General features: G+C 42.7%; 1 protein-coding gene and 1 pseudogene across 2 annotated transcripts in view; both read right to left on the bottom strand.

The window, feature by feature from the left end:
* WDR43 (WD repeat domain 43) overlaps window positions 1-8551 on the bottom strand; it is a 35229-nt gene extending 26678 nt beyond the window's left edge. Inside the window, exons 1-2 of one of the 2 annotated variants that reach the window (XM_087823438.1) lie at window positions 8327-8551; window positions 2193-2330 (exon numbers count right to left, since the gene is read on the bottom strand). In XM_087823438.1, the coding sequence (XP_087679564.1) occupies window positions 2193-2330; window positions 8327-8551 (363 nt within the window). Of the gene's footprint in view, window positions 1-2192; window positions 2331-7701; window positions 8041-8326 lie in introns of those variants that run through there. The other variant, XM_087823439.1, reaches the window with a different exon arrangement.
* Window positions 8552-8920: 369 nt separating this feature from the next.
* Window positions 8921-12716, bottom strand: LOC107534841 (small ribosomal subunit protein uS2 pseudogene; annotated as a pseudogene).
* Window positions 12717-14494: the final 1778 nt, after the last annotated feature.

Here is a 14494-nt window from a genome sequence, read left to right as displayed (position 1 = left end):
AACTTGTCTGATATAATATGGTAATACGCACCCTGGAATCATCACTAAACAGTTAAATAAAATGTTAGGCTTTAACCTAACTAAAAAAGCCTACATCTATCCATTTCCAACATCAAAAATAAGATAAATCAGCTATAACTTCATCAAATGTTAACTTACCCTTCTCTGCTGGAAAAACATACTTCTACATGCTAAGGTAAAGGATCCTAATCCTAACTGCCACTGCTTTTGACAGGAATGCCAGCACAAAGCATGGGACATACTTCATATCTAGTGGCAGAAAGTTTGTGACACTTGAGTGAACTAGTAAAGTCAAATCCTAAAGAGTTTAAAGTCAGCATTTAAATCGTTTGCGGGTAGTTTCTATCGCGCGCTCTACTACCAGTCAACATAAAAACGTATAAATACGTTTTTCCCGCATACAATGTGTTAAGGTAAAAATCATGCCACCAAAACTATCATTGAAAATCCTTTTTAAAAAGTGCCAAAACTATCAATAAAGAAATCACTGTTGTGGGGTTTTTTTCAGGAAAACACTAACTGTTTCCTTGTTTTTAGATCATATTATTCTCAGCATGGCAAGATGCTCACTCACTCAGAGGCACAAGATTAAAAATCAGATAAAAAAATTTCACCTATTAAATTAGCTGGGTTTTTGTTAGTCTTACTGCCGTTTTAATGGGAATATTCAATGGTGATAATACCGCTGCTGGTACCATCCTTCCATTGCTGATATAAGCAGAAATTAGAACTCTTCCGGAAAGTATTTTTATACTATATATAAAACACCTTAACATTCAAAACCTTTGACTCATTAATTGCAGGTTAATTCTGGGAATCCATGTAAGAAAAAAAAATTATAACCACCAAATTAAAATCCAAAACCACCTAAATGGTAATAGTTAAATCACCAAGGGACTACCCAATTTAATGGTATTTTAGGCAGTCATTAAAAATGCTTATAATTAGTTCTTGACAAAAATGAAAATTGTTCATGTTGTAATATAATGGAAAATATCAGGATACAAAATAGGTGAACAGACGGAACCCAAATGTACTTTTTAAATATATGCATAAAGCAAAGAAATGCATAATCTATTAAACAGAGGATCTTTTGGTGACAGATTTAGGTACAAAATTTTTCCCTGTTTGCCCAGCCGGGCGTGGCTCAGTGATTGAGTGTCGACCTAGGATCCAGGAGATCAGGGTTCGATTCCCAGTCAGGGCACATGCCCGGGTTGCGGGCTGCAGCTGATCAATGACTCTCCCATCACTGATGTTTTTATCTCTCTCTCTCCCTCTCCTTTCCTCTCTCTGAAATCAATAAAGATATATTTTAAAAAAAATTTTCCCTTTTCAATATTATGTACGTTACTTGAGAGAAGTTTTATTCATATCCACAGAAAGCATTGCTATATAAAATATAATACAATAGATATTGTATGAAACAAACTATATCACTTAAGTTACTGTCTTGCAGGCCAAACCCTCACTTCTCTGCTCTGCAATGCTGGGGCTGGGATTCTGCAAACCACATTTCTGCTCTGCCAGCTGGATGGCCAGTAGGCTGCACCAATAAGAGATGCTAAGGGAGACAAAGCTAGAGGAGGCACAAGAGACTTATTCTTTCCTGTTTCCCTAGTTTTCATCACCCCAACACTTCTTCACCCCAGTAGTGACAATCCTTTTAGCAGTGGATGAATGTAATTTTTCCAGGACTTGGAGAACCAGTTTCATCACCTCTCTTCCGAGATACCAGCAATTGGCTGGAGCCCCATCCTCAGAGCTCTGGACCCCAAGCCCATAGGGCCAACTCCAGCTCAAGAAACAGCAGCACAAAGAGAAACACCTGCTCCTCAATGGTCTGAGTTTCAGCAATAATTCAACTATCTCCTGTGTTCTCTACCCTAGAGATGATGGGGCTCCTTCCTGCAGTCATTATTTGTGATACTTAGAATTCCTTTTATCCTTTCTTATTTTCAATCTAGTCAACAACTTTTCATATTCTGATCTATAAGAACTATGTTACCTATCATAGCTATGATTAAGTATTACTATTCAGAATTTTAAACGTGGAAGGAGCAGAAAACTGCTCCCTAGTGCAGATCATATAGCACATCCTGAAGTTTTTATTTAATAAATCTCTAATATACCAGTCATATCTCTTTTATATAACATATACACATACTTACTACCAATTTACTGTGTAATTCTCCTTTTACTGTACTGTATAATAAAATACTACCAACTGCTGTACCAAGAGCCAACAAGTCAATCTGGTTACTCGTTTCTATAGGTTCTGATTTCCTTTTTTTCCTCTGTGGACTTTCCTAAAAATAAAAGAAAAAAAAACATACACATAATGTTTATTTTGTACTTCAAACACTGAAATATTATTAATGCATAAATGCAAATACCCAATAGCCCACAAGTGAAACATGATTGCTGCTAAGGGACGTTACTTTAAAAAAAAAAAAAAAAAAAAGTAGAACCCAGCTAGGCTTGGCTCAGCAGTTAAGCGTTGGCCTAGGATCCAGGAGATCACAGTCTGATTTCCGGTCAGGGCACGTGCCCGGGTTGCAGGCTGGATCCCCAGTTGGGGGCATGCAAGAGGCAGCCAATCAATGAATGACTCATCATTGATGTTTCTCTCTCCTTCTCTCTAAAATCAATAAAGATACATTTTTTTAAAATTAATTTAAAAAAAAGTAGAGATAGGATTTCCACTTTTTCACTACTTAGATAAAAGAAAAAACAAACCACTCCAATAGAAGAAGAGCTCATAATTCTCGTCCCCCATCTCCTACCTCTGGAAGGCAGGCATCAAATAGGACAACTTGGTGTGTTCTTAGTATTCTTACAGGTCTAACGCTCCGCTCCCAAGCAAGATGGCAGATCCATACCTAAGCAGCCAACAATTCCTTCCCCCTTTCCCTCTCATCTTTCTTTTCATTCTAGCTTTGCTCTTAGGAAAAGGGACACAAATGTTTTTATATTTATAAAAGGCATTTACTTCAATTTGAGTGAAAAAATAGCTGTAACTAATAGAGCAGCACAGAGCTCTACAAACCAGAGAAGTTGCTCCACTGTCTGGTTAAGTGCTGGTCTGCAAGTTCCATGTTGTCTTGTGATTCCAATGACAAAGAGGCACAAGTTTAAGTCTAGTGTCAAATGTGACAATACTTGGATTTATTTCAAAAATAACAGCTCTTATTTGCCCATCAAAAGACAATCAATGGTCCCAATTTCAGAGTACTATATCAGTTCATAATGCTAAAAAATTCTAATTTCAGAACTTATCTTCCATGCTTATAATTTTTTAAATTAAAGCTTACCGGCCTGTATTTTAGCAGAAAGAAGCACTGAGAAATCCGTTCTTTTAGCATAAAACAGACCAATACTTTAGGAAAGGGTATATTTTCTCAATAGTGCAAGATCTTTTCTCTACAGCACAAAAAGCAGTCCAGGATACCTAAAAATCTGCTCACCCCAAAAACCCACCAATGAAAACTATGTTACCAGTGCATAAACAATATCAAGGAATTGATTTAAAAAGCATCTTCCATTTTTTTCTTTATGTTATCTTATGAAGATGGTACATTTGAAGAATTTGATTCACCTGGATACACTTGTCAACAACAATGAAAAAGATTTAACTAAAAAGAGGGTAACATTCTACACACAGAAAAAATAATGCACATTTGCAAGTCCTGAAAAATGTATCAAATGTTCATAAACCCAAAATAGAAGTTACAATTAAAAGCCAAAGTATAAAACAATCTGATAATCTCAAGAGTAACATTTAATTTGCTTGAAGCATTGAAACTTCAGCACAAGGCTTGTCCTAGATCCCAGTTTCGGTTAAATGAATTTCTATAGCCCCTTCTGAATGGTCCCAGAAAGCAAATGTGCTTTCTGCATAAGGTTATGAACAAAAACACCTATTTCAGGCAAGGATAATGGGGAAAGTATATCAATCTATTACTACCTCATCAGGAAACTATGAAAGATTCTAGGAATTTGCTTCTGGTTTTCCCAAATCAAATTAGAATTATCTACACTGAGGTTTCTAACATGTAAAACAGAGGCTGGTGGAAATATGCATAGTATGTTTTTCCAGATTTGAATTTGCATTTAAAAGCAAAGAAATTTAGAAATTAAACATCAACATATTAAAAGCTTTAGTTTCCCTATCAGCAAAATCTGTGTTTTGGGGAGAAGCAAGCAGAATGAACAAGTGGGAGGAGCATCCACAAAATCTATGTCCAATTTTGAGGATTACTGATCTAAACCTAAATAATAATCCAATTAATTAATCTCAGAGAATTACTGACTCATGTATGTTTTCTCAGAGTTGGATGATCTTTTTAAAAATAACCATTCGGCAGGATGAACATGTCCAAACATGTAACACATCAACCAGATAAAGTTTAAATAACTAATGTGCATTTTAGTGAACTCTAACAATTAAAGCACTGCCCCATTACTAAATACCTCTGAAACCAAGAGTTTAGTGTTGCTGCTGATTACAGATTATGAAAGATTTTATTGGCATTTTCTATCTGAACCAGTTATTCCTGTGATCAAAAACTTCAATGACTCCCCACAGAAGAGTGAATCAACATAACTCTCCAGCATTCAAAAGCATCCACAATTTGCCTCCAGCTCACCTTTTCCAGCCTTATTTTCAATTCCATCGTTACATTACACTCCCTAATCACAAATAAGCTTTCCCATTTTGCCTTCGTTTTTCCCTGCACTTGGAGGGGCCTTTTCCTATTCACCTCAATATTTACTTGGTTAAAAAAAGAAAATCTATCCATGCTTCAAGGTCTGCTTCAATTACCGTTTTTCCACAAAAACCTCTTCTTTCTCTTAACGCACAAGTCATACTCTGCTTTGCACTACAGACGCAACGTATCTGAACCGTCTTTATTTTAGTCATAGTTTTGTTTCCTCTACCATGCCTAGCAAGATGTCATGTGCACTTAAGTTGTACATGTAAATGTATGAAGTAATGGAAAGGATAGGCTAAAAACTGTTCATATATGTATTTGTGAAGGGAAAATCTGAGTTCCTGAAGGTATCAGGGGTGAAGACGAAAAGGATATGATTGTTTTAGAATAGCCTTTCTCAATGTGAAAGTGCGACTGAGATAAGAAATAAATACCAATACCAGTCTGAAGACAGCTTATAAGAATTTGATCCAGAAGGCAATAAGGAGGCTGAGTGAGACTGAATGGTACATATGAATAATTTATAAAGGCAAGGCACAGTACATGTGGTGGGTGAAAAGCACATCCAGGTAATGAGAAGTCTGAATTTGATCAATTCAGCAAAGACTTTTTAGATTGAGATCCCAGAGTAAGAAAAGCATTTACATGGAGAGCCAGTGCATACTCATCAGAACATGTATATATACAACTGAAAGAAGTTTCAACCAAAAAACATATCCTTTACCATACAAAATACACTCTAATATTGTGCTATGCCATCACAATGCACTAACTCTATTTCACAATCCCCTAATGGATCAAAACCTATTTTTGAAAAATACTGACCTCTAGACACTGAAAATTATGCCAAAGTTTCAAGTTTCATTCTGCAGTCTCCTACGCCATTTCTTGGCCTTAGTCACTTACTCTGGCAAACGTTTCATGCATAACAATGAACAAAAATGTGTGCATTTTATATATAACTACATACAGTACTTATATCAAAAACAATTAAATTCTAAAACACAGAAATGTCAATTTCTGCCAATGGGATCTAATCTGCAAACTTTACCTTCTTCTGAAGTTTAAATACTGGAGAGACCTTAAGACAGAGCATTGTACAGGAACACAATTGGATTGTGCTACATCTTTAAGGGATAGGAGTGGGGATGCTCAACTCAGATTTTTCCCAGAAGCATCCTTTATGCTACTACGCTTACCCTGTCCAATGTCTGAAATGCCATGTGCTTCATTCAACAAGCACGAAGCTGTGTGAGTGTGCTTTGCAGTGACAGTAAAGCAGCATAAATACATTTATTGTGGTAGCCAATAGTAGACAAGGTCTATTTCTCCAGGACTCTACAGCAGTTAGGGAAGGGAAAGGAGAAAAGTTTGAGAGATTTAAAGAGGGATTGAAATAGCAAGTCAGTTCCTAGGTGGTTCAGCCACTTACTGTTTGGCTCTGGCCTATCAGCCTCAGTTTCCACACCTAAACCTCAGGAGCTCCAACAATAGCATCCACTCATAGTCCACCAACCTGTCTCCTTCCTGTACTTTTCTTGTCATCATTAGAGGTCCTCTTTGCCCAGGCTCCATCAACCAAATGGAAATGCTCAGCTATATAATATGCATAAAAACTCTTTAAAAACTATTGTGGCATCGATGCAAAATATTATAAACATTCTGTGACTGAGAACAAGCAGCACTCCAATTTTTCTATACACTTATAAACTGCTTTATCTCCTGTTACCCAAGAAAAACAGCACCAGCTCATTTTTTCTCCATTAATAACATCGCCAAACTTTGTCCTTGGGTGGTTAATTGCCAATTACTGAAACAGAGGATACTCTTAGGAACTGATTTGCACTGAGAAATGTAGTGGTAAATGATAAATGAGCCCAACTGGAACACTCCTTGACTCATTCAATAATAGCTAACATTTACTGAGCATTCACTACATGCCAGGCCGCACTACACCAGTCATAGTACCTCTCAACTCCAGTGGCCATAACTACTTCATTGGTTATTAAAGCTTTAGTGAAGTCATTTAAACTTAGTTCTGATTCTGTTTTTAAAAATGTAATAACTTCATGGCATTTCAGAGAGTTGTGTGGCTAAAATGAGAGAATATAGGCAAAAGGAAACAAAAACTATAAAAACTTTTTAATGTAATCCAACTCACTTTTCAATGCCCCCAAAATTAAAGTGACTTGCTCAATGTGGCAAAACCAAGTTTGATTTGAGTCCCGGTTATGAAACCAAATCCAAGTATTTTTCTATTGTATCAGAGTGTTATATTTAATTCAGAACTATGACTTTTAACAGGAAATTTAAGACTAAATAAACGTTTTATTCCTGAGGCATACAATGTAACTGTAAGTGAACAGAAAACTAGAATGGGCAAAAAAACTTTGCCAGCCTGATATGAACTATCTGTTGCAGATAATAAAGAACTGAGACCTAAATACCTGAGTCCAGGTTCAGTTTTTGGCTTTTTGCAAGTTGCTTAATTTTCCAGAGCCTCTGTGTCTTCTTCCCAAACAAGGCAAAAAGTTAGTCTTTACCTTGCAGGGCTAACCATACAAATATGACACTAAAAGTAACAAAATTTGCAGCACCTACGCATCAAGAACTACTCTAAATGCTTTCCACATTAAATACGCTAACCTTCACCAACGTTCTGTGAGGCGGGTGGCAGCATCTCCATTTTACAGACGGGGAACTAGAGGCAAAACGACTATAAAGCCAAGCCTGGAACCAGAGCTAAGCGCAGCCTGCCTGCGGCCCCACGTGCGCGCGGAGCAGGGCGCCGTGACTCACAGCGGACGGCGCCCACCTGGGACCGAGCCCGGCCGGGGGGACGCTTCCCGGCTCGGCCGCGTCCCGCCCAAGGCAACCTTCACCTGCGCTCATATTTAAGTTAAACCACCTCACTTTACCTGCACATCCTAATGCAGGCTTCAGACTCGGGGGGAAGGGGGTGTCTAAAAAGAAGTCGAGCCGAAGTTAAAAATAAAAAAGCAAGAAGGTTCAAACGGCTGAGGATTGAAACGAGCCGGGGAGGGTCAGGAGAGAGAGACCCACGTCTCGGACGTGGAAGACAACACGTGGTGAGCCGGCACCCGAGGGTGGGGGGGTACGGAAGCAAGGAAATGAGCTTGTTGACTCCAGCAGCCCAGGGCACACCCGAGAGGGCAGTGAGAGTCTCGGAGAAGAGCAGTGTCGCCCCGAAGCGGGGCTCTGTCAAAAGCCAGGGCTCCGAAGACCGCATTCGGTGGAGCGAGGCCCGACAGCCCCGGGGGGGGGCCCAGGCCCTGGCGAACATGGCGCCCCGGCGACCGCGGGACTCGGGGCGAAGACCGCGTGGAGCCCGCTGGACCGGCGCCGGCCCGTGGCCCGTCGGCGCGGCCGAGCCCTCGCTCGCTGCCCTCCGGGCGGCCCGCGCCCGGGACCGGCGGCGTGGGCCCACCCCGCGCCCCGCCGCGCCCGCTGCCTCCGCGCCCCGGGCACCCGAAGGCCACGCGGGAGGAGGGTCCACGCGCCGCGGGGCTGGGGGACGCCGAGGCCGAGCCGCGGCGGGCGCCCAACCCCCGCCGTCCCGCTCGCTCTACCTTGGCCTGCAACCGCGTCGGCGCCCAGGCCAGGCAGGTGCAGGTGCCGCTGAGGTGCGCGGAAGGCACGTACTCCTGGTGCAGCCGGTTGCTGGCCGTCTCCCACACTCGCAGGTGACCGTCGGCAGACGCCAAGGCGAAGTAGGCCTGACTCTGCGGGGAGAAGGCGCAGGGGACCCCCGCGGGAGACAAGGACTCGGCAACGCCGCCGCCGCCCGCCGCCATTGCTGCCCTGGCTCCGCGGCAGCCACGTGTTCGCCCGTGCGCAGGCGCAGCGGCCCGGGGCGGGGCCTGCGGGAGGAAGCGGGGCGGGGGCGGCGGGAGCGGGGCGGGGCGCGGCGCGGCGCGGCGCCGGGGCGGGGCGGGCGCAGCCTGCGGACCGTGCCCGCGGGGCGGGGCTCCTTCCAGGGCGAGTGGACGCGGGAGCGAGCAGACCGTGCGTGGCAGGGCAGGGCGCATTCCTTTAAACCAAATAAAGAAAGGTTTGGGTCTCTTTTTTTATTTTTCTAATGTTTTTATTGACTTCAGAGAGAGGAAGGGAAAGGGATAGAAATACAGAAACATCGATGAAAGAGGAACATTGATTGCCGCCGCCTACGCGCCCGCACCAGGGATCCAGCCGCGCCTGCTACCCGGCGCGTGCCCTGACCTGGAATCAAACCGGTGACCCCGGGTTCATGGGTGGATGCGGGGGGGGCGCAACCATTGAGCCACACTGGCTGGGCAGTTTGTTTTTGAAACTGTTTCTTTTTCATCACTTGTTTAAGACCGCTCAGCGATTGTCCTTGCCCCTTGGGTGGCGCGAGCAGCGGGGCTGCAGACCGGTCTTCGGTGGCAGGCTGCGCCCTGCAGTCTTCAGGAGGAAGCTGCTGATTGGACCAGTCTGCGACCTCGGGTTGAGCTGCAGTGAACTACGGAGCTGGAAAGGTCCTTTCACCCTAAAATTCCTCTTCCTTTTCAATCTCCTCAGGCTCGCTGTAGAAACAGAGACCAGGTGTGACCTCCCATGGGTGTCCGTGGGAGACGGTGCCACGCACGCACGAACTTCCCGGGCCAGCATCCACATGAGACCCACCGAGTGAGCCCCCTTGTTGCAAGGGCTCGCATGTCCACACAGCACAGAGGACGGTCTGTGTTACACAGAGCAGTGGTAGGCAGGTTAACATAAGTCGTCTCTATGAGAGGCTGGTGGTCAACCCTGGGATCACCTCCCGACAGGCTGCCTGGATCTGGTTAGTAAAGCAGCTGGCTCCAGTGGCGGCAGCAAACTTCAGCACGGCTCCCTGGCCAGTATTCCTGGATGATACCACACTGCTATCAGCAGGGTTTTCAATGGCACAAGCTACCAGCAGACGCTTCTCCCAGGTTGTCTTCAGATTTATGATGTAGGTGCCATCACTTTTCCTTTTGTAGACGTCCTGTTCCATTTGGAAGCCAAGGTTGGTGCCACCTCAGTGGGTTCCTGCTGCAAGGAACCTGGGGACACCCTCCTCCTTCATTTGCAGGACATCAAGGGCTCTGGACACTGTGGAAGTTTCCCTTCAGTTAAATGTAGGGCAGAAAGCTGTTCTCTATTTTTTTTAATCCTCACCCAAGGATATGTTTATTGATTTTAGAGACAGGAAGGGAGAGAGAGGGAGATCGATGTGAGAGAGAAACATCAATCAGTTTCCTCCTGTACTCACTCTGGCTGGGGAGTGAACCCTCAACCTAGGTATGAGCCCGGACCGGGAATCGAACCCACAACCTTCTTTTGGTGTATGGGGACAACGTTCCAACCAACTGAGCCACGGGGCCAGGGCAAAGCTGTTTTCTTTTTAGTACCATGATTGAACAAATGTTTAAAAGAAATATTCATTTGTAACTTCACAATTGTAACAACTGTTTCTATTTTTGCCTACTTCCAGTCTATAATCATCTATACACATAATAGCAATTTATTCAATCATAAGAGTATAAAAGTAATGGAGGGAGTGCCTATTCCCTCTTATTTCACCAAGATTTATCCCATGTTACTAAATTAAATAGAAAATTTTTAATGTTTCCATAATATTGTCACAAAATCTATGCATTCTAATTCAAGAAATATCATGTACTCTTCGGTCCACACAGATCTTACTGCCTAGCAGGAAAGACAAAAAACACCACCCTCACAGCTATGGGGAGACTGAAGCTTTTACAGCTAGGAAGTGCCATAGTAAGGTTTGCATTTTAGATTATTTGAGGTGACATAAACTGGTCTACATTTTAAAATGGCCTCCTGGACTTTGGATGGAGCCTGTAGAGGGCAAGAATGAAAACAGACAGACAAGGTGGGATGGTAATGGGTCAGACTCACATGAAAGAAGAAGAGGTGGTGAGAAGGGATAATATGAAGTTATGGCCAACAGGACTTAGTAAGTGGATTGATTGTGAAGGGTGAGAAAAAGACATGAGTGGCCCGACTGGTGTGGCTCAGCAGTTGAGCATCCACCTATGATTTCGGTTCGATTCCCGGTCAGGGCACAAGCCCCGGTTGCGGGCTCAATCGACAGTTGGGGGCCTGCAGGAAGCAGCCAATCAATGACTCTCATCATTGATGTTTCTCTCTCTCTCTCTCCCTCTCCCTTCCTCTCTCTGAAACCAATAAAGATATATTTTTTAAAAAGACGTGAGTGAAGGATGACTCTAAGTCCTGAGCAAATAAGTGAATAGCGATACTATCAGCTGAATTGCGAAAACAAGTTTGGGTGGAGTGAAAATCAAGAGTTCAGTTTTGAAAAAACAAAACAGAACTTCTGGAGGATTTTAAAGGAGTGGTGGACAGCAATACAGTCACAGTAGGGGACTTTAACACCCCACTGACTTTACTGGATAGATCTTCCAGGCAAAAAATCAACAAAGAAACGGTGACTCTAAATGACACACTAGATCAGATTTAATTGACATTTACAGAACATTTCACCCCAAAGCTGCAGAATAGGCATTCTCAAGTGCACATGGAACATTCTCAAAGATAGACCACATGTTAGGACACAAAACAAGTCTCTACAAGTTTAGGAAGATTAAAATCATATCAAGCATCTTCTCAGACATTTACACCATGGAATACTACGCAGCTGTAAAAACAAGGATCCCTGACCCTATAAGACAGCACGGTGGGACCTGGAGAGTATTACACTAAGTGAAATAAGCCAGTCAGAGAAAGACAAGTATCACATGATCTTACTCATAGGTGGCATCTAATGAACACAATAAACCGATGAACAAAATAGATCCAGAAACATAGAAGCATGAAACAGACTGAGGAATCTCAGCGGGAAAGCCGAGGTGGGTGGGTGGGGAGAGATTAACCTAAGAAATTATGCATACATGTATAACCCATGGACACAGACAATAGTGTGGTGATGGCCTTGGGGGAGGGGTGCAGGGTGGCGGGGACAATGGGGGAAAGGGGGGCATTTGTAATACTTTCAACAATAAAGATAAATTTTTTTAAAAAAAGTTCTGTTTTGGATAGCTAAGGATGATATGCGTATTAGACATCCAAATAGAATTGTTCAGGAGGAAACTGCATATATGAGAAGATCACTACTAGAGATATAAATTTTCAATGCATTAGCACACAGATGCTATTTGAAACTGTGGGGCTGGTCAAATCATACTGAGTGACGTCTAATAGAAATGGGAAGGAAATTCACAGGACTTGACCACTGATCAGAGATTGTGAGTGTGCATCTGTCTGTGTCAGAAGAGAGCTTCACAGAAAGAAAAGTCACAGATGACTTGGAACTTTTTAGCCTAGAAATAATAGAAAATCATGTGATTTTTAACTGATACAGGGAATAGAAGAAGACCAGAGTCCCAGGGAACTAGAGAAACAGAGGGAGGAAGGTGGAATAGAGGAGCTAGTTCAGTTTGGGTTACGCTGAGTTTGAGGTACTAGCAGGTGAACCACAGATGGTGTCTTGCAGACAGTTTAAATTATGAATTTATTTTTAAATTTTTTAAAGATACAAGTGGCCTATTTATAGTTTTCCACTGTCTTTGCAATAGTGAACACTGCTTCAGCTACCTTACCCCTCAATAGGCTTTTGAGTAGATCTGGGAACACAACCACTATTTACAGCAGACTGAAAATATCCCACTTACAAGTTTTAGGGACACAACTCATTTATTAAATGGGCATTGCCTAAATTAGCCAGCATCCACCTGTGAGAGAAAATACTAATTGCCTCCAAATCCATTTCCCCTTTCTTCAATATTAACAGAATTTCAGATGACATATTCTGTCCCAGACATTATGACAGACACTGGAATAATGATGGAGAAGACACAGCCCTCTCAACAATCTTACCCTCCAACCTGGGAAATGATAAATAGTGACTTCCATACGTGCGACATGTGCCATGATAGGTCTAACGGCAGGACACAGCAGGAGCACAAAGGAGCGGCACTTCTCCCAGTCCTTTGTTATAAGCAGCCATCCTAGTGGTAATGTGAAGTTGATACCTGAAGGACAAGAAAAAGTTATACAAAACAAGGGGAAGGAATATACGCAAAGACCTGCAGGAGAACATTTGTGGGACTCGAAGTAGTGGTCTAGTCTGACTGGAAATTTAAAAGTGGGAGTTATCAGCCATAGTACCCCTCGACAGCTATTCAGCCTTTAAAGTAATTGCTTGACTAAATGCCACTAGGCAACAGTGGCTTTATATCATAATGTAAACAGATGAGCTGATGATGCCTCATTTTTTCAGAGACTAGCTTAACAGTGCAGGTAGACAGTTTCACAGGGAAGACAGAAGGAAAGGAAAAGTATAGTCAAGAATAGAGAGGCACACATAATGATTTTTTTTGAGAGCCCGCCCGAATGCTCTAAAAGATCATGAATAAATAATGACTATTTTTCAACATGTGTTAATGTGGTTAACACACCTTTGAAATAAGCCGTAAACGCTCTCAAGAGAGCACATCACGTTGGTAACTACCCTGTCACCCAGCCCCTACCTTGCTTCCTCCCACCTCCAAGTCACCTTCCTTATTTCCCCCTGAATTTCAAATGCACAAAGAAGCTGCAACACTGTTCTTCTCAGGAGCATTTGGGATCTGGCTCCCTGACGGCACACGTCATCAGTTTGGCTCAAATAAACTGTTAAAAATTTTAATATGTTAATGTGTTTCATTAGAGGTGCGTAAGACAAAATACTTACAACTTTAGGTCTGTTAGTCAAACAACAGAAGGAAAGGAGTGCCATTTACTGTTCACGGTTTATCTCAGAAATCAGAGGCATGTACATTTATTTCCCCTATTTTTCCCATATATCTCCCTCTTTCCAATTCCTACTCCTCCTGAAATAAGTCATGTCATTTAATAGTATTTAAGAGATGGTAAAGCAGGAGTGATAAAAACGGCTGCAAGCCCTAGCTGGTTTGGCTCAGTGGTTAGAACGCTGGCCCCAGGGAGTTAAAGGGTCACGGGTTTGATTCCGGCCAAGGGCACGTACCTCGGTTGCAGGCCCGATTCTGCGCCCTGGTTGGGGTGCGTGCGGAGGCAACCAACCGATGTGTTTCTCTCACATCAATGTTTCTTTCTTTCTCCCTTCCACTCTCTCTGAAAAGCAATGGAAAAAGTATCCTCAGGTGAGGATTTAAAAAAAAAAAAAAAAAAAATGATTGCAAGGCTTAGGATTCAGAAGGTTCCAACTCAGGCCCATATTTGGCAACGATAATAAAATAATAATTTGGCAATGGTCACAAGAACGTTTCTTAAAAAAACAAATTAAAACCAAAAGTGAGACATGCATTTGGGGTGGGGACGCAGTTTCTTTTTTCATTTTTAGGATTAAAAGAGAGAAATCCTGACCATAGAGTTTAGGGTGACTGATGGTTTAGAAAGCACAGATGAGACAAGCATTAAGTCTCGGAAAGTAATAACAAGGCCTACTTTATCAAATGTAAACGGAATTCGCAGCCCTGTGAACACGTTTTGACTTTAACTGTGAATTCACTGCCCTGCTGGGGGCCTGGGAGCAGGGGGCTTGGCGCCGGGCACCGCCTGCCGGAGGAGCCTTGCCCGGCCGCTGCCTGCCAGCCAGGGAGGCCCCAAATCAGTCTCCCTGCCTCAGTTTTCTTTTTTTTTTTTTAATACTGTTTTTTTAAAATATATATATCTTTATTGATTTCAGA

This window comes from Miniopterus natalensis, chromosome 13, assembly GCF_054644295.1.
Source record: "Miniopterus natalensis isolate mMinNat1 chromosome 13, mMinNat1.hap1, whole genome shotgun sequence".
Lineage (NCBI taxonomy): Eukaryota > Metazoa > Chordata > Mammalia > Chiroptera > Miniopteridae > Miniopterus > Miniopterus natalensis.
The sequence above is the reverse complement of the archived record's forward strand: the minus strand, read 5'-3'. Positions and strand labels throughout refer to the sequence as shown.